The sequence below is a fragment of the Lissotriton vulgaris genome, chromosome 6 (genome assembly GCF_964263255.1).
Source record: "Lissotriton vulgaris chromosome 6, aLisVul1.2, whole genome shotgun sequence".
In the NCBI taxonomy this organism is placed as follows: Eukaryota; Metazoa; Chordata; class Amphibia; order Caudata; family Salamandridae; genus Lissotriton; species Lissotriton vulgaris.
Genome location: NC_141694.1, coordinates 542,539,639 through 542,560,730, shown reverse-complemented (window position 1 = coordinate 542,560,730; position 21,092 = coordinate 542,539,639). Strand labels below are relative to the sequence as shown.

General features: G+C 47.9%; 1 protein-coding gene across 2 annotated transcripts in view; it reads right to left on the bottom strand.

The window, feature by feature from the left end:
* TTK (TTK protein kinase) overlaps positions 1 to 21,092 on the bottom strand; it is an 848,854-nt gene that overhangs the window by 761,700 nt on the left and 66,062 nt on the right. For both annotated transcript variants that reach the window (XM_086926546.1, XM_086926547.1), the window contains exon 2: positions 14,989 to 15,132. In XM_086926546.1, the coding sequence (XP_086782672.1) occupies positions 14,989 to 15,130 (142 nt within the window). In that variant the 5' untranslated portion in view covers positions 15,131 to 15,132. The remainder of the gene's footprint in view (positions 1 to 14,988; positions 15,133 to 21,092) is intronic.

Sequence of the window (21,092 nt, the reverse complement as noted above, 5' to 3'; positions counted from 1 at the left end):
TTGATGCGGTACCACGGAGAGTTCCAGAAACGTGGTGTACCAAGGCTGGCGTGCCCATGTTGGAGCAACCAGGATGAGCGTCATCGAGTGTTGCAGCAACTTCCGTGCCACCAGCGGTATGAGAGGGGCTGGGGGAATCGCATTGCCCTGCGACTGTGGGTGTGGGAACCTGGCGGCGAAGCTTGGGCATTTTGCGTTCTCTTTTGTGGCAAACAGGTCTATCTCTGGATGACCCCACTGCTGGAAGTACGGGTGGAGTACTGATGGATGTATCTCCCACTCGTGCATTTGGTGGCTGTACCTGCTGAGCAGATCCGCCATCTGATTGTCCACGCCCGGGAGGTGTTCCGCCATGAGGAAGATGTTCCTTTGAATGGCCCACTTCCACATGCTCTGAGCCAGATGAGACAACTGTGGAGAGTGTGTGCCTCCCTGCTTTTGGATATAGTACATTGCCGTCATGTTGTCCGTCCGGATCAACACGACCTTGTTGCACAGATGTACTTTGAAGGACTTCAGTGCCATGAAGATTGCCATCAGTTCTAAGTAGTTGATGTGCATCTTCTTCTGCTGTACCGACCATAGCCCCTGCACTGTTTAGTGGAGTACATGCGCTCCCCAACCCTGGAGGGATGCGTCCGTTGTCAGGATTATTTGTGGCACAGGCTCCTGGAACGGTCGGCCCTTGCAAAGGTTGTGTGGAGTCCACCAATGCAGAGAGTTGTATGCCCGACCAGTTAACAACACTAGGTCTTTCAACTGCCCTTGAGCCTGAGTCCACTGGCGCGCCAAGCATTCCTGAAGCGGACACATATGCAACCTCACGTGCAGGACTATGAAGATGCAGGAGGCCATCATGCCTATCAACTGCATAAACACTCTCGCAGGGAGTGAGTGCTGCGGTCTGAATCTTTGAATCAGCGACTGGATGCTGTTGATCCTCGCTGTGTTCGGCTGAGCTGTAGCAGTCAGTATTTATAGTCGCGCCCAAATACTGCCGCACATGTGCTGGCTGAAGGTGCGACTTTGGATAGTTGAGCGAAAACCCCAGACTGTGAAGAAGGTGAATAGTGCGGGACATGTCTGCGGCGCACTGCTGTGCCGACTTGGCTTGAACGAGCCAGTCGTCCAGGTAAGGGTAGACATGTATGTTCTGTCTCCTGAGGTGCGCCGCCACCGTTGCCAGACACTTTGTGAACACTCTGGGAGCAGTGGTCACCCCGAAGGGTAGGACCCTGAACTGGTAATGCCTGTTTAGAATGGTGAACCGGAGGTATTTTTTATGGGATGGATGGAGTGGTATGTGAAAGTAAGCATCCTTGAGGTCCAAGGTTGCGAGAAAGTCTCCCTGGTTTAACAGTGGAAGAACTTGCTGCAGAGTTAACATGTGGAAGTGTTCTGAAAGAATATACATGTTGAGGGGGCGTAGGTCCAGAAAGGGTCTGAGTGAGCCGTCCTTTTTTGGGATTAAGAAGTACAGGGAATAAACCCCTGTGCCTTGTTCCTCCAGTGGCACGAGCTCTATTGCGCCTTTTTGCAGCATCACAAGAACCTCTTGCTGCAATAAGTTCAAGTGCTCTGCCGACATAAGACGTTGTCTTGGGGGTATGTTGGGTGGAGTGGAGGTTATCTCCAAACAATAGCCGAACTGGATAAGTTTCCTTACCCACCTGTCTGTGGTGATGGACTTCCAGACTGGCAGGAACTGCTGGAGTCTCCCCCCGACAGGTGTTGGATGGTCGGGGGGCAGTGACAGGAAGTCACTGTTTGTTGGCGGCAGAGGAACGGGAACTGTTGTAGCCTCTGCCCTTGGCGTTGTTTCCTCTGTAACCTCCTCTACCCTGTTTGGTGTATGAGGACTGTGCCCCACTTTTACTGAATTGCGCCTGTTGTGCCAAGTGTCCTCTGGTAACACCCCGAGTGCCTGAGCGACGAAAAGTGCTCCCTCTGTATTGCTGAGACTGAAGTGCACCCATGGATTTCGCCGTGTCAGTATCTTTTTTAATTTTCTCGAGGGTGGAGTCCACCTCAGGGCCAAACAGTCTGTCTGGATTAACGGGCTGGTTGAGGATAACAGTCTGTATCTCTGGCTTGAACCCTGAGATGCGGAGCCATGCTTGACGCCGTAACATCACACTAGTATTTACCGCTCTGGCTGCCGTATCCGCAACGTCGAGCGCACATCTAATTGCAGCGTTGGAGATGAGCTTGCCTTCTTGGATAAGCAGCTCAGCTCCTTCTTTAAACTCGTCTGGAAGGTGTTGTAAAAGCTGCTCTAAGGTGTCATAGTGTGCTCTGTCGTATCTGGCTAGCAGAGCTTGTGTGTTGGATATGCGCCAATGTTTGCTGCCTGCGCTGCCACCCTTTTCCCCGATGCCTCCAGCACTTTTGATTCTTTGTCTGGGGGAGGAGCTTCACCTGTTTGTGAGTTCGCCCTTTTGCGAGCATTAGAGACCACCAAAGAGTCCAGAGGCAACCGGCCCCGTATGTAAGTTGGGTCCCCAGGTGCCGGCCTGTATTTTTTCTCTATTCTAGGGTTGACAACCCGAGCTCTTGTTGTTTCCTTGAAAATGTCTGTGGCATGCTTAAGAACACCCTTAAGCATTGGAAGTGTTTTTACGGTTTTCTCAGCAGCAGAGAAAGTGTCAAATAGAAAGTCAACGTCCACAGGGTCAGCATGCATTTCCACCTTATGGTTTGCAGCTGCCCTCTCAATTAAGGCATTGAACGCCGCAGAATCTTCTAAAGGAGAAGGCTTTGCTCCAAAAGCTTGTGGGTAATGGACAGCTTGTTGGTCCCCTTGATCACCTGAGGCCAACCATGAGTCTTGTTGCTCATCAGGGTCTGTGTTTTCTGGAAAAGTATACTCCTCGTCCTGATCACCTAGTTCTCCATCTGAGCAAGTGGGTGAAGGCGATGGGCTCCTTGCAGGATGCAGAGGAATGCGCTCAACAAGTTCCGGTGTTTCTAGCGCTGACCCCTTCTGAGTCCTTAGGCACCGACCGTGGTGCAAAGGCTTTTGGCACCACTTTGGGTGGTAGAGTAAGCTCTTTTTCGGTTCCGATACTGGAGTAGGTACCGAGGGCGTCTTCGGCGCCGACGTCAGTTCTTTCTCCCGAATACGTTTGAGGGAGTCTGCCACTTGCTTCGTAAAAGAAGCGGACGGTCTCGTCGACCGGACTGAGGACCTCGATCCACCCCCAGGGGAAGACTGGAGCGTTGATGAATCCTTGGTTTTAGCTGGAGGCGCAGACGTAGTCTCGACAACTGCGCGTCCGCCACCATCCATGGCCCCATGCTTCGACGACGATGGCTTCGGATCTGCGGACTTTCCCTTCGGCGTAGTGGCTCCCGACTTCAGCTCGGTGCCCTTTGCCGATTTGGCCTCGACGGCTGGTTTGCCTGTAGACGCGGTAGGCTTGACCGCTGACGGCTCGACGGTGGACTTTGACTTGGACTCGACCACCTTAGTGGACTGCTGGGCGACCGACTTCGAGCTTGGCTCCTTGACCACTTTAGGCGCTTTAGCCTGTTCGACAGCCTTCTTCGGCTTCGAGGCCTCCGACGACGCCGCCAATGGCGTCTTCGGTTTCGGTGCTGCGTCGGCCATCTTAGATTTAGTCGATCCCGATGGTTTCACTTTCGGTTTCGATTTAGGCAATGGCGGCTCCGTAAAGGTGTCCGTAGCCGGGCCAGAAGGAGAGGCCGAGGAACGAGGTGTAGGGTCGTGGGTAAGGCCTTGTGGCGATCCCGTGACCTGAGCCTTTGTATGATCGGGGCATAGCTCATCCTCCGAGCTATCTTCCACGGCCCCAAAAGGTTCTTCGTCGTCCCCTACCTCCTCAACGTCTTCCTCGAGGTCCTGGTCTTGTTCGTAGTCGGCCTCGACGTCCGCCGATGGAGGTGAAATGTGCAGGTGAAGTTCTTGTTCGCCTGCGTCGGGGCTGTCGAAGATGTCCACTGGTGCCGGTGCTGATCGCTGGGCCTGGAGGCGCCCCACGCGCCGAAGCTTGATCGTCTTCTTCGATCGAAACCTGGAACAGGCCATACAGCTGGCCTCGTCGTGGTCCGGCGATAAGCACTTGTTGCACACAGGGTGCACGTCGATGTGTAGGTATTTCGAACCACACACGGGGCAGTACTTGAACGGACTCCGTTCCATTGTAGAATCATCAGGGTCTTGCTGCGTCGACAGGGCCTCGATGACCGAAGAGTCACCCGACCCCTCCGATATCCGACTCGACGAGCCGGAGTATACACGAGACCGAACGCTAACAATACCGACGAAGTAGGGAAAGCCTTTTGGCCTTTAAGAAGTTGTTTTATCGATTCCGAACAGGAGACGTCGAAATCACATCCGAACCCAATGGCGGAAAAAAACAATCTGGGGATGGAGTCGATGCCCATGCGCACTGTAGTCCAGGGGAGGAGCCACCTATCTCGTGATACTTCGAAGACTCTTCCAGGACAACAATGTGTAATCATCCGGACCCAACACTAGGCGGCGATCTATGCACAGATATGAATTTAGCAGCCCACATGCCTCGAACATGCTTGTTTTTCCATGGCCCCTGGTTCGTGTCCCTCGCTCTTTGTTCTCTGTAGGCGGAGGCCTTCCAGCCCGTACAGGGAGCCGTGCCGGCTCTTCTGCTCCAGCCGCCTACTCTTGTTGTTACACAGCCATGACCCCTCTCACTCCCACTCGTTAAGCAAGGAGGTGGATATGGGAGGCTGAGCGCCTTTCATATTTTCTGCACAGCTGTGCTTGATTACTTCGAGCCACATCCACACAGGAGGTAAACTGCTGACACATCGGAGGAGAAATGGGGCTGGCATGTACTGGGGCTGCCGGCAGAAGCACAGGGCTTTGTTTAGTGTTTGGGGAGGAGAGAGCCCGTGTTGCTGGGCTGGAGGGAAAGCAGTGAGAAGGGCGAGCAGCGATAGCATGGCTAGAGCACGGCATGGGCTAGCCACTTCCTACAGTGTGTTGACCCAATGCCACCTTCGCCCTGGCCTAGTCCTGCTGCCATCTTGGAATGGGATAGTCACTTTAATTTAGTAACAAAAAAAGCCCACCTTTCTATGTCCATGTATCCGTTTCCTGTTCGGCTGCTTCAGACACATGGGACAGAGTTGAACACAGGCTTTACTGCCGCTGGTTCTGGTCAGTATTGAACTCGTCTTTCAGTCTCTGATCCATCCCACCCAGTGTGTACTTCCTCTCAAGGAGCAGCAGTCAAGCTCCGAGTCCAAAGCAGTTTTGGGGTTCTTCTAACTGAACCTGCTGCACCCTTGGGGCTCTTCTAAACCCAGTAGCTCCAGGGTCTGATCTACCTGCTCCCCTACAGCCTCAGTGCCCCTCCAACATCTGCCGCCACCTTGCCTTCCCTGCAGCCTGCCACTCCTGCGCCCTCCCAGCCCTCCATGCACCCAGATAGCCCTTGAAACCCCTTTCCAGCCTCAGTCCTCCGCTCGCCCTTCTACAGTCCCTGTGGTCTGCTGAGCCCGTTCCAAACCTAGGGTCCCCCTTGCCTTCAGGGACTTAGAGGTGTGAAGTACGTTACACTGTTACAAAGCACTTCGTTGCCATCTCTCCTGTCAATCTTAACTAACCGGGTTCTAGTGCTCTCTTACTTTTGACCGGTTTCCATTTGCTGCCTTCTAAAATATCAATTTCACTGGTACGTTTAATTCCAGCGTTCATACACTGGCAGTGACCCCCCTATATAGGTTTTGGCCTACAAATCCCGGCATGCAGTGCTTTGTTGGATAAAGAGCTGGTATAGACTGAAGCTGTTCTGTATGATATTGGTCACAGTAGGTATGGAGGAACTGAACGAGTGCACAGGTTTTTGGTTCATTTCGCACGAGGTGTGCCGAATTGGAAGACTAAGCAACCTCTGAAATGGCACACTCAAGGAATTGTGTGGATTGGAAATGGAAATGTACATAAGACAGAAGCTGGAGAGCATGGCTTGGTTTTTATTTTGGAAATGTGTTACGGAGTTCGGGACGGGCACGGTTCTTTGGCAACTATTCAGGTCAAAGTAAGAAGATCCGGAGCTAGGCACTTGAATAGTGGGTGTTACAGGGGCCATACTGTGTAGGGAAAAAATCAGCTCTCTCTACCCAGTCTTACATTTATAAAAGTCACGCTACATCCTCACCTCACTTACAGGGTTTTATGGTTAATAGTTCTATTATAGGCGGCACTAATAGGGTCAATGGGCTGGTGCAAACTGCCTCCTGACGAGAGCCCTAGCACATATTTTTTCACACATTAACCACTGCATTCACTGGATGGCCACTCAGTGTTAGTTTTACTGCCTACTAGAATGATGAAACGTTGATCCATGCTACCAGCATTTGTAGTTCAAGGTGCACAGAAATAACTGCAACAAGCTTGGCCTGTCAAGGTATTTCAGCAGTTACATTTCCGCTTTAGCTCTGGTACTGCTGCCTTGTTAAATTAATTATGTTTTACCTTTGTTACTCAGCGGTTCTGTTCTCAGGTACTGTTAGATCACATGGTACCCCTACCACTCTTCCGGTGCGGTTGGGCACTGTTTTGATACTGCCACTGTTTGCCTCTGACAGTCCTGGCAGTGTTAAATCATGGTCCTGAGCTTATCAGGTTCTGCTCCAGTTCTGGCACAGGTCCATTGTTACCTATGGCTACTGTTCGATTTCTTTGCAGTTTGCTACTCTCCAGTTTTGTTCCCGTTCTATGGTTTTTCTGGTTCATTTGCCTTCTTCACAGTCTTTGGCCCTGTTCCAGTTCAGCTTTCCGATCGGTCCATGCCTCCTAGTAAAGAAGAGCTATAGAAATTCTGTTGCGTGCAATACTTTATGCGCTTCTATTTTAGCAGGGGTACTTTAATAATTCACCCAAACAGCTTGAATGGTATAGTAAACGGTTGTACTTTCTATCCTAGACTATTTGGGAAATCTGTGTTTTTTGTTAATGTGATTACACACTATTTATGTTGTGTTCGGTCAGTACAAGGATTTAGGTGGGGCCAGCCACAATGAGGTTCGAGCTAAAGATACTCATCTCCACAGTGTCCTGAAGCAGTATCCACAGCAGTAGGCATAGCAGCAATCCCACAGTATTGTGTGATTCCTGGGTATATGCTGGGCAGTTTGTAGCGAGTAGGCCATTGGTCACGTTTTCCCACTCGACATTGCATCTGGCTCCAAAGGACTCACTTTTTTGATTCCTTCTGTCCAATCAGGGTGAAGCTAAAGCCAGCAGACCAGGATGTTCCCACACCTTTTCCCACATTCAGTAGCCCATCACGGCAAACAAATTTAGTCTAAGCATGTAATTTCACAAGGTGCAATTCTTTTATCGGTCAGTATTTTTCCCAATGTAGAACATTTTGTGCCTGTGCGCCCCATTTTTAGGTCTTGCCTAACAGCGAGCACATGCACGGTTGCTGCGAGGGGTATTGTATAAGGTAAAGGGTTTAAACCCACCCATTACTTACCATTTGATGGCTTGCTTTTTTTTAACACCCAAAAACACAGATCTGGAGCTTAGCTCCTACCTATTTGTTTTTTTTCTACACCAAAAAAGCAAAGCTATCCACACGGTTCCACGCTACACAATTCAACTCGACACCAAACCACATACAACTCAACAACCCAATTATACAACACACCACAAACATCAAAAACACAACACATAATTCCACATCATGCCACACAATTCAACAGCACACCACATAATTAAACTACATACCCCTCTACAAAAGAAAATACCATTCCACACAATCCCACTCCATAACATACATTCCCCCTCCAAATAATTCCAGTACACACAATACCACAGTTACTATCCACATAATTCCACTGCATACCATGCCACATAACTCCACTACACAAATCCACACCACACCATTCAACGCCACACAAATCCACAACTAACAATTCCGATCCAACCCACATAATTCCACAGCACACTACATACGTACAATCCATAAAACATGGGTGAAAGAGACTGTAATGTACAACATCAAAAGCTCTAACACACGCAAATGCGAGACCTATTGCATTTCCAAATCCTGTTGTAAATGTTCCCACCACCTAGAGCAGAGCTTTCCAAACTATGTGTTGCGACACGGTACGGCGTGGCGACGCGGTACGGCGTGGCGACGCGGTACGGCGTGGCGACGCGGTACGGCGTGGCGACGCGGTACGGCGTGGCGACGCGATACGGCGTGGCAACGCGGTACGGCGTGGCGACGCGGTACGGCGTGGCGACGCGGTACGGCGTGGCGACGCGGTACTGAGTAGCCTGCCAAGTGTGGGTGTGTCATGCAACTATAAAGTCTGCGGGCAGATTAATGCTCTAGTATTCTAATCTGCATGTACATTGTAAATTATAAATGTGTAATTACATTAAAAAAACTGTATGGCTCTAGTGACGTGTCCCAATAACACCCTATTCTCCGGGGTGTGTTTTTTTGTGCATCTCGCACACAATAGTGTTCAATAAAAGCACTTGTGAATTCATTTTATTATGCTAATAAGCAGGACGGTCTACGCATGTCTGTGACGCAGTACGCGGAGGCAGGAGAGGAGCATGTGTGCGAGGCCTCGTTCCCTTTGCCGCGCGTGTTAAACATTGAATGCGCCGTCAGTCCACGGAGCCGCCTCTACTCCTCATCCCAGGTGCTCGATACGGTGCACTTTTAATAGGAGAGGCAGCCCAGAGACAAGGAGAGGAAGCCCTGAGACAAGGAGCAGTGCCCAGAGGTGAAGTCTGTTCAGAAGTGTTCAAATGACATGCTAGCAGCGAGAAGGTAGTTGCTCCAACTTCAGACTGCTGAGTGTGTGAGTGCCAAAAGCTTGCAGCAAGTCTGGTGGAACTTCGAGCTAATGCCAGCTGGCATCCTTTAAAAATGCCCGTAGTTAAGCATACGTGGGCATTCATAACACTTCTGCATTTTCATTTTATATGCATTTATATGAAGACGAACAGAGGATAAAATGCTGTTTATTTTGTTCAGTCCGTGACACACCAGATGGCAACACTGAACCATGTAACACGTTATTATACATTTTATTTATCACCTGTTTAGTTTAAAGATAGTAAGCATGAAAATGTGCTTTTTAAATAGGGAAAAGCCTACTGAAAATCGTACGTGAAATACTGCACTATGCCCTTTGGTTGCCTACAGCAAAAATAAGAGAACAAGATTTAAGTTTTCAAGTTAAAGGTGTAGATTAGAATTTTTTTTTTTTAAATAAAGCTTTAGGTTATAGGAGCTATTGTTTATGATGCCGTCTTCAAGGTGCAGATAATTATGAGGTTGTGTTTAAATTTCATGAATAGATTGTTAATAAAAACAAAAAGTGCAAAGGTTAGGGCCAGTAGAAATATACAAGTATGTGGCTGCAGTGTTGATCAATGAGGCACGGTCTTACCTACACTTTGTCCTTGTGTCCCAATCTTCCTGTACAAAGCCAACCCTTAACTCCCATTCCAGTTACTACTAGAAAAACTTGAAAGAAGATGTGTTTGACAGATTTATTGATTAGGGAGGGGGGGGGGGCAAATCACAAAAGTACCATAAACATGCATTTCCAGCTTAAAACTCAAGCCATGGTTAGCCTTTTAAACTCCCAAAGCTCGTACATTTGTGGGCATTCTCAAACTCCAATTAAAAACTCTCACCCTGGAAATGATCAGATACTTACGTCAGCCAAGAAATGAGGTAACTCTCCTTCCAGGATGGAAAGGGAAATTAACCATCCTCCAATTTGATTGGGGTACACAACAGGCCTTTCTCCAAATGAAATGTAACTCAGCACCCATGCACCAACCTACTTTTACAGATGCTCATTTACTACTTTTTTTTTTAATTGGTCCATGTATTTATAATTGTGTACTGTAAAAGGTTGAATGACGGTGTGACAGTTCTTGGAGTGACACTGCATACTGGTAAATGCTTTATTTGTCATTGCATGAGGGCCAATGTGTTGTGATATGATGGTGGATGTCAGATGGTGGTTATGAACATGTACCATTGCAGGTGTCTGATGCCGGATGGTGTGTTTGTATATAATGGTGCATGTGTGAGCATTTGATGCTGGGTAGGGATGTATGTTGGTGGATGTGGGTATATGAAATTAGCCATGGGTTTGTCCGATATGTAGTGCGTGTGCATATATAGGGGACTATGGCGATGTGTAATGGTGGTTGTGCAGTCCTACATGATGTTGTGTGGATGGTCGTTTTATGGGGGATGCGTTATCTTTTAATGGTGGGTTTGTCAACATATATGGCTGACTGTGAGGACATTTAAGAGATGTTGGAGGTGTTGGCATATGATATGAAGTAGTTAATGTTTTAAACTTTGTCAAATGTTTTGTTACTCCGATAGTGAGAAGACTGGGTGCCAGACATGACAGTTAAGGATCAATTAGTATGGTGGGGAGGGGCCCTCGAGGTAAAGGTAGCACATTTCCTCATTAATTTTACACCTTGTTCATTTTTATGGCAAAGGCACTGTTAATATATTAGTCAGCCTTAACACCCATTCAACTTTAGTGTTTTTAGGGAATTTACAGGAGTTTTGTTGAGATGTGGTATGTGTGGATGTATGGTGGTGTGTGGAGTATATGAGCGTTGGTTGTGTTGATACATGTTCTTTGTGTGGCTGTATGAAGGGGGGTGTTGGCGTAACCTTACACCCAGTTTTGCCAGTCACTGTCTTTGTTAGAATAGATTCACAATTGCTTTATTAACCTTCCTGCTTTCTCAAATTTGCTTGAAAATGCACAGTTTTCAATATTTTTATGGGGGAGCCGGGATCGCTCGCTCACTACACTGCATTACCGTGTCGCTAAATGATCCATGTAGAAAAAGTGTGTCACCAACATGGAAAGTTACCATTCAAACATGAGTGGCAGGAACAAAACAAAGCTGTATGAAGTGAGGAACTTGGGCGTTGCTGCTCAGGTTAAAAGATGGCAGTTCTCTTAAGCTCCACTAGCGACTGTTGACATTTTGCCCTGATAGCCACAAGAACAGGCATCATCCTCCGCAATGGAGAACAGGCATGCTGCAGTAGTCACAGTGAACCCTGGTTTCATGCACCAGAACCAGAGGAGACAATGAAGCTAAAGTACCCCCCCCCCTCCAAAATAACTGTTGGAATTAAGATGACAGTGGTCATCCTTTCATGAGATGTAGTCCAAGGCCAGAGGTGGCGAGAGCAAAGATGTTGGTACAAATAGGATGTAGAGGATCGCAGCAAAACTGAGACACCCACTGTCTGGTGAACAACGTTGGGGATACTGCTTCGTGAATGAGCAGGCAGAGCGGCCTAGGCACAAACTTGGAAACTCCTAAACTCCAGAACCCTCCTTGCCCTCTTTTGCATCGTCCCCTCTGCAACCTAAACGCACCATAATAACAGGACAAGCGAGGCCCGAAATCAAGTCAGCCAAATCCACTTTGGACTTAATTAAATTGGAGTGTCAGTGCTGCACTCTAGAGGCCATAAAAACTGATCTAAGGATAACTGGACAGAGGTCACCCAAAGGCTCTTTCAGTGAGTCAATGGTGGCCAACCACAAGGATCAGCTATGCTCTACCTAAACAATATTGAAATACAGCCCAGTAAGGCATGAGGTCATTTCTACACAGACAAACTATAGTCAGCTGAGCACTTTTTCAAAGACGTTCCACCTCTGCCAACTATGGCATAGAGACAAAGCAAGGCGACTTGTTCAGCATGATTAAGCTCAAGGGGATACTGCTGGCATTTGTGAGCATGATCCATGGCAAGCTGGATGTAATAGAACAAAAGTTAGCAGGTCAGGCTAAGGTAGACGGATTCAGGACTATCAGAGGGTAAAAGGAGAATTAACTGCTGGGAAGGAGCAATGCAATCTGGAACTTGCAATTCAATTACTCAGTAATGGTTCTGCAAGTAACTTGCAATTTCAGTCCTTTGCACCAGCAGCTATTGTTTGACTAAAGGACCAGGCCATAACTTATGCCATTCAAAGATCCTATGAATTTTGGATTAGCCCCAAGAAGATAATCATGCTTGGTGGGACACATCTAAGCCTTCTTCCTATAGCAGATCACCCAGGAGAACAATTTTAGCAGTACTGGAAGGGGATTATACACACAACAGAATCATTCACGTTACAAGGAGGGAAGGAGCTATACCATAAAACAACAAATCATGCTTGTGTTTCCTAATTTGAACTTAAATGATGTCACAAGGCAAAAATAGAAGGAGGCACAGAGGAAAGGTTCAAATCTATGTGCAACTGAATCAGTTACATTTCCCAGACAGCTTAATAGTGGTGGTGTGTGACCAGAGTTTGGCGTTGTTTAAAATTGGAAGTTGTGGAGAGATTTGCAAACAACCTTTGCTCACCAAATGAGGAAGGACGAAAGTACAAAAAATTAAATTCGACTGCGTAGGCTCACTTGGGCACAGAATAGTATCACCCCCTTTCTCTGTAACCATGCAAAGGAAAGATAAAGCCACACTCTGAGACTTGAATGTGTAGATATTTGGCATGCCCTAATGGACTTCGAATGGAAATCCTAACTGTGAATGTAATACTGAACTTCTGAAATAGGTTACCAAGTACCCCTCACCCTGCAGACCTAGATAGGCCATGCCTCCACAACACCAGGTAGAATAATTTTAGGAGGCTTGGAAAAAACAATTGTTTTACTTTTTCCCTCTGCACACTCTAGTGACAGTGGACCTGCCTGGGCCTGGGTTCTGGCAGGCATTTCTGTATCATTGGAGACGTGTGTGTGGGCAAAGGACTTGGATTGGCTTTTTCGCGAATACTAAACCCAGGAGTTTTAAACCTTCCCAAGATAAAACAGTAACTAATACGATATCAAGATACCATCAGAAAACGTTTTAAACTAGACTGCAGGCGGAGCTACCACAACCTCATAATATGGAGGAAAAGCATCGATTGAAGCTTTCCCATACCTGTTTTCCAAGACCCATGTCTAAAATAGAAGATTAAATCTTTTAAGCTATCATTCTTGTATCTAATAATCACTTGGTCTGCTCTATACCCTTGAGGATTAAAAATACCTCCAGCCCTTCGAGAGACATATAGACCCCCAGACCACCTCACAGATGAAAAATGTATTTCTTTGGTCTTGAAGAAGGTGATACAAATCTGGTTGCAACAAAACGTATGTAGGCCGGTGACACGCATCTGAGAGCCCTACTCAAGAACCAAGCCAAAAGAAGAATTAGTCATAATCAAACTGATGGACTTCTGTTTGTTTAAAATTGTGGAATTTACTGACAAAGAAATAGCGAGTAGGACTCCTGTCCAGATGTGTTTTTATTGTGAATTTGTTTGTTTGGTATGATAGTTGGTATGTATTAGTAGAATGAAAGCTGAGAATGGAAGAATGATGGAGTAAATTTGGGGGTTGCTATAATTCAAATCACTGTTAAGAAAAGTCAAAGAATGTCTTTTTTCGAATTGAAACAATGTTATTTTGTTTTATGTACAAATGTGTTTGTCAATATATTAGATTAAAAAAAAGTGTGAAAATAAAAAACAAATACATAAAAATATCATTTTTTGTGTGGAGATTCTATGCTGTGAGGTAATGTTTTGATTAGAGTTATTACCATGTCAGGAACAAGAAAGGCCAGATAAGAGGTTGCCCTCTTTGTATTTATTTCCTACCTGAGCCTTCTGTTATGCATTAATTCACTTCCAAAACTCAAACTAGTTGAGTTCTCCCTTGAAGAACTCCATCCCTCTTTATTTGTTCGCTTTTTTAAAATTTCTAATCCCTTGTTTAGTCTTTCAATATATTTACCCCTGTATTGGTTATTGCCAACTCTCCATTTACTTGAGGTTGGCAGTCGCTTGCACAGGGCCAATGTGTATCCCCTCATCTCTTGGTCTTTTCCTCAGAGTGGTTCTCAGCCCAGTAATTACAACCTTGGGAATCTATTATTTATTCTTAATGTACCCGTTTCTCCCCAGGCTTTTAGTGTTGGCCTGAAAGTAAAAAGAGTAGTAATAGCTATAACAGTGGCAGTACTAGTAGTTAGACCAGCTTTAATGAAACTAGTATATCGGTAGTAGAAAACAAATTCATAGTGGTAGTTCCCAATAGTAGTAAGCGTGTTAACAGTAGTGTTTGGCGCACTGCTTCTTGTAGCAGGACCTAGATCGGTAATACTAAAAGTAGCAATCAGGAGCAGTACCTGTATAAGTAGTAGTTCTCAGTGTCTTAAAAGCAGTAGCAGGGTGTTACAATTATTTCTTACTGAAGTACTACTAACAACAACAGTAGTAACAATTCCCATTATAGTATTGCCAGGAACTGAACCATTACAATTAGCAGTTCTCATTGCCTTAAAAGGAGCAGCCGGTTAGCACAGTTATTTCCTACTAAAGTACTGACAGCAACAGTATTCAGGCTGATTTCAGCACTATACTAAATGCATCAGCAATAGTTATGTACAACTAATTTAAAGAGAAAAGTTCTCTATTAATCCAATACTTCGTTTTAATGAAAATAGATTTTCCACACTTCATTAACAGAAGTATTGTATTGCATTTATATAGTGCTACACGATCCTGGTGAGGTGCCAAAGCAAGTTTGTACGCTGGCAAGCTTCACCATGGGGGATTGCATTCTTATGGGTAAAAATTGCAGGTTGGCATTTTTGGGAAGCACACTGGTGTTGTGCGCGAATGACCAGAGTGGTGCTTTACTTTGTCTTTGCTCACTGCAATCTAAGCGTGCAATGGAAGGAAACGTTATGAAAGAAAGCCTTTGCTTTTTACTGACATTTATTGGCAGCCCTGCCTGATCTCATGCCAGACTACGTAGGTCTCTATGGAATCTGTAATGGAGAAGAGTGCCACATTATGCACTAGTTTTAAATTCTACTTCACAGTTTCAAAAATGCTGTATGGATATCAAGCAGGCTGAGCATTTTGATGATCTTTTACCTGTTGTGTCAGCAGGCGAGCCACTTAAATTCACTTCATCAGTCAAGTTCTCTTCAGCTTGATATCTAGTTTTCAGACTCCTAACTCTATTCATTATATGAGCCAGTTTCAGTCGTCTCTCGCTCATATCTTCTTCCTCCATTTCTGCAACAACATTTAAAGGCATTTCAATATTTCAAATACATTCTTTATTTTTAACATACTGATTTTCTAAGCGTATTATTCCAAAAGAAATAAAGTCAAAGCTTTTATATGGAAAACAGTAATATATAGGGCAAGTGCGCAAACAATTATAAACAGTGACAATCACCACAGTGATGCATATCTTCACGCCTACCTTTGCATTATGCAGCTAGTCATTATGGACATAAAAATATAATGCACACACTGTGTTCAAATTGTTATGGAAAATCTTTTAGAATGCATACCTGAAGATACATCACTTCACAAAAAGTCCAATTTATATTGTGGAGTATTTCAAATTTCTAGTAAAGGAAGAACATGGGGGGGCATAGGGGTGGGAGGGCGGAGGGTCCGCAAAAGTGAATACACTTTTCTACAAGAAGAGTTCCACCAAAATTAGCCATGATACTACTGACAAAAGTAATAGATTGTCGGGGAACCATAATTTCTCCTTCACACCAGATACAAAGTGACAGTTGGGCAGCAAGGCTCAGATAGAGATATTTAAACCCATTCTTCCACTTCTGAATTCTAATCCTCCAGGTTAATACAGAAGAATGCAAGTAAAGTACTATGGAAACTTACAACCAGGTGCTAAAACACAAAATTTTGCATTCGATAGTTCTGTACAGACAAAAAAATTAAAAAAGAAAAATGGCGGCAGTATTAATGATGAGGTAGACTGTTGTGTTTCGGTTTAGATGTCCGTATATAGGTTTTCCCGATACATGTCCGTATATAGGCACAAGATCCCAGCCCTTATTTAGGCATTAGCCATGCTCTCAAAATATGGCATGGTCCCCTACATCCGTCCACCCCGTCACAACGAGTTCTTAGAAACCAGACCCTTAAGCCATTGGTGATTTCCATAGCCTAGGACTATTGATTTCTCCAAGAACTCATCTATTATGCATTACTGCTATTCCTTAAGGGTTCATTCAGGACGTCTTCCTCTGCCGACTTTACGTCAATGCAAGTATTCCTAAGCACCTTCCAGGTATAAATATACCTTCCTTTGCCATTGCAAAGCACGGCTGTAAGACACGATACTGCTCGCCACTGCAAGTTCTAAAGAGACCGTAACCGGGCCTGACGCACTGACCAGAAGCTGTCATCCATGCTTGCAGAGAATCCAGCTTCCAGTGTTCTGACTCCCTTCGCGGGGTATTAGAGTTTGAGACCTGGAAAGAGATTCCCACCTCTCTCATTCTATGGTATGGAGAGAACTAGAACCTAGAGGGACTCTTGGCATACCAAACTATAGCTTACCATACAGCACTCTTACTACACTTGTACTACACTTAGGTTAGGTACACTGGGGTAGAACTAATTAGAAGCATCAGAAGAGTATCCACATTTTAGCCTGTGTTATTTATGTATATGAATATGTGTCATAGCTAAAAGAATGCTATTGCAGTATTATTTCTTTCTAATGCCTAAGCTGTATGTAATATATCTTGCATATTGTCTTACGATTGTAACAGCTCATATCTTTTACACGAGAAACAAGACTTCAATAAATCCTTTTATTGAAACGAACGTCTATCTCTTTCTGTGTAACTCTGAAGAAACTAAGCATGCACGATTGACTGAGTAAAACTGTTATCTGTTGTTTACACAATTGGGAGGCATGTTCCGATTCTAAAGGGAAACAAAGTTGTCATCTTTATGCGGTTGCCAGAAACTACTCCCTTCTTGTTTTTCCAAGGAGTTTCTAGTGGCCTCTGAGTTAGGTGGCACACAAAGTAATTAAGTTTAATGTACTCGATTGGGGCATACTGACCAAAGTCCTATGCCAACACTATAGTGTATATTATTCTAATGCGCAGTGTCTATTAGGGATATAGGAACTACACTACATGGCGCCCAACGGTTTGGTAAGGTACTAATTTAACGCTAGATACCAAAGTAACTCAGTTGTGCTTTACTCAGAGACCCCTACTCATAATACTCCATAAGACGTCAGGAGTGGGTAGGATTAATATCTGCCATAGTTGAGTAGGACGAAAATCCTGTGTATTAGCTGTTAGGGTTGTTCAACGTTGAAGGAAACAGTGTTACAAAATATTGTGCACCTTATCTTGGTTTCCCTGAAACTTGTTCTGCATTTTTCAAAAACAATGTCCCTTAACGGGGATTCTAATACCGTGACCGGTGAAGCTGCAGCTGACCAAGTCGTAACAGATTTTAATCATTCAGGTTTAAATGAAACCGATGAGGGTGTTCTAAACATCCATCCAAATTTAAGGAGAGCCACCACTCTAAAACTTATAAAACATGGCCAAGAGGTGGTAGAGCAGTTTTTGTGATAGAGGCACATGAATCTCACCAGACAGAGGTATTCTACTCATGGATAGTATTCCCAGAATCAAATCCAGTAAGAAAAGTGTTTAACTTTTTTTTAAAGAAGATGAACCACCTGAGGAATATATTCCTTTCGAGGATATTGCAATTCCACTCACATACCAAGAGCATAATCTCTGGTTTAAAGGCACCCTAGAGGGGCGTGGCCAAGATGGCGGCGTAGGAGGACGCGACCTTGGCGATCTCCTCCGGCCCGGGCCCCTAAACACCTTCTGCAGAGCTTATCTCCCCCCTCCGTTGCTTGCTGGCGACGGCGGGTGCAGCAGAAAACTGGCGGATCTTGTTGCGGCCGAAATCTGCGATCTGGAAGGCACCGACGGAAGACAGTGAAGCTGACCCGAGCTTCGAGAGCCTTGCAGCCGACCGGAAGCGCAGCTAAGCCCGCCCAGTGGGCTGACTCGAGCCTGCGGCGTCGCACGGAGGAGGCCGCCATCGCAGCTTGGAGAGGTGCAGGGCTCTGCGCGGATCCGTCTGCGGCCGCGGTGTGGAGCCGCTGGAGGTGGCACGGTGCTGAGGCGGCTGAGGTGGCACAGGGTCGGGCCCCGGACAAGAGAGGCGGTCGGAGTCACGGCCGCGGATGGGGCTGGAGCGGTGCCGGGAGCCCCGGGGGCCTGCCGTACCGGACCGCAACACAGGATTGTCCCGCCTGCCGACACCGCAAGAGGAGTAGCGTGATCTGGGCAGCGGGACTCGGGCCAAGTGGGATCTCGGGCACCACTGAAGCGACGGCCCCTGGGGTCTTGCTGGCTCCCTTCCGGTGAATACAGCGGGACCCGGCCGGAAGCTGACTGCGGAGTGCTTGGCTGTGGCCTGGAGACACCATTGTGGGACTGTTGTCTACGTCCCGTTCAGCCTGGCGCGGAGGCGGAATTGGCTGGGGTCGGAGCCCCGAGGGACACGAGGTGGAGCATTGACGTGACTGGGGGCGCCAGAGGCTCACAGACCTTTGAAGAAGCGGAGGCCCATTCCTCCGGCCTGGTGCTGTCTAGGTGGAAGGGGGCAGCGCCTGACAGTGGTGGAGAGCCTGGAAGCCTACGTGGGCCGGTCTCGGTGCGTATCGGCTGCCACGGTAAGGGGACCATAGACCACGGTTTCCCGTCGAAGCACACGAGGGATGTGGTCCACCCTCCCCCGTATTGGTTTCCCTTGGCGGAGAGTGGGAGTGGCGGAGAACCTGTGGGCCTGTGCTGTGGAAGTTCTGCGTCTGGCCTGCTGGTGATTGTGCAGTGGATCCAGCCTATCCTTGAGACTGGTGGTATTGTGGGACACGGAGGTTTGCTCTCTCTCCCCCCCCGGGCTGACCCAGGCTGTTGTGGCTGCTTTGCTGAGACGCGCGCAGTGCATGGAGTACGTGCTGGCAGCGGATGCGTGGGGGAGTGACGCTTCACTCTAGGACCCTCGGCTCACCAGGGTTGATCGGGTGACGGGACTAACGGCCGCAGCTAGGTCCCGGGTGAACTTGTGCGATTGGCAACCGACGGAGTGAGCGGGCGGAAGGCCTACCTCCCCGGAACGGACGACTGGCTGGGGGCCAGGTGGTTTAGTACACGCCGCCACTGCTGGTGGGGATTGGACGTCTTCCCCTATCGCCAAAATGGCCGGCAATAAAGGAACAAGGAAAGGTGATCGCACCCGACCGGAATATGCTGAATAGGGGCAATACACGGCAAGACCGCGGACAGCACTCCCCAGGCCAGCCCAGCAGCTCGCAGGAGGCGAGCGGAGGGGAGCCGCCGGTGACCAGGTCGTTCCTCGAGTCGCTTTTTAGCTCCTTGCGAGAGGACTTCCAGACGCTCAAGCAGGAAGTGGCGGGAGAGGTGAGAGAGGTTCGGCGGGAGGTCGACGGCCTGGGAGAGAGGGTCTCATCTGTAGAAGAAGCGGGCCACGCCAGAGATGAGGAACTCACGCAGCTCCAGCAGGAAGTGATCAGGCTTCGCGACCAGCAGATTGATCTCCAATCCCATGTGGAGGACCTCGAGAACCGTTCCCGAAGGAACAACATCAGGGTCCGGGGCGTTCCTCTCGGAGAAGAGGGGGAGGATGCGGCGGACTATCTGCGAGAGCTGTTCAGAGACATTCTGGGTGAGCCGACTGATTTTTCGCTTAGGGTTGATAGGGCACACAGAGTGGGCTCACGGCGCAGAGCCCCGGCGCCTCCCCCCGATCTTCTGGCCTACCTGCCGGACTACCCTCTGAAGGAAAGGATCCTGCGGGTGGCCCGGACAAGGCCTTCCTTGGAGTTCTGAGGTCATAGGGTGGCCCTCTTTCAAGATCTCTCGGTGGTTACCCTACAGAAACGAAAGTCCTTTAAAATTGTGACTGACTTCTTGCGGGAACATGATACTCGTGGGGCCATCCCTTTCGTATCATCTTCCGCTGGAACGGGATCTTACATCAGCTGCGTTCCCTCCAGGATACCTGTACTGTGCTGGGTATCACGGCCACTGACGAGGATGTTCCCACTCCGCGTCGACGCCGGGTCACCAGGGATGGCTGGCAGTCGGTTCCGGGCCGCGGGTCCCCGGCCTCTTCAGGGAGGCCTAACTCACCAACTATCCGGGCTGATATGGCTGAAGCTGTGAGAGAGGTCGCCAGAGAAACGGCGACAGGAGAGGTTGCCTTGACCGCCTAGACACTCTCCGGGGGGAGATAGACATCGCCTCTTTTTGAATCGCAGGTTTGGGGGCCTGGGGGGTTGGGGAGCGAAGGTTGTGTGGTGGCTGGACGTCCACTTTTGAGACTTTTCCATAGACTTGCGTGGTTGGCCTGGCTTGGACAATGGTTCCCCTGTCTCCTTTCTTGAGGAGACGGGGACAGTGTTTTGGGAGGGGGAGGGGTTTTGTTGGGGTGTTGGGGATCCGGGTGGGGTTGTGGGAGTTGGGAGTGAGGGTAGGGGTTGTCCAGTGCACTGTGCTAGGAATTGCTGCTTTGCCTGTGTTTCTCCACATTGTCTCACTCAGCGGCGGTAGGGAGGTGGGTGTGGGGGTGGACTGTGAAGTTGGCTGGTGTGTAGGGAACAGCCCGATTACGTTAGGACTCTTGCCTGGTGCTAAGTTACTTAGGACAGCCCACGGACGCGCTGGAGTTCGCAGCATGCAGCGGGTTGCCAGGGAGGGAGTGCTGGGGGCTCATATGCTTATTCTTGACCTTTGCTTGGTTTCCGGAAGGGGGGGGTCTACATACCTTCCATGGACTCCGCACGCTGTACATACGCTTTCTTGCACTCTACCCTCCATGCCTCCTTACACTTTTAAGGTCCTGACGCTAAATGTTAGGGGATTGAACAACCCTGTTAAGCGGCGAGCGGTGCTCTCACTGTTAGAAAATGCTCATGCAGACATTTGCCTTCTTCAGGAAACACACTTGCTGGCGCTGGACACACACAGGCTGCGATCTCACAAGTTCCCACTCCAGTTTTTCTCCACTTGCAACACGAAGACTGCGGGGGTGGCGATTCTGGTGGCCAGACACTTTAAGGGGGTGCATCTTCACAAGTTTGCTGAACAGAAGGGGAGGTTACTGGCGCAAAGGTTCAGAGTTGGGGGCCTCACATTCAC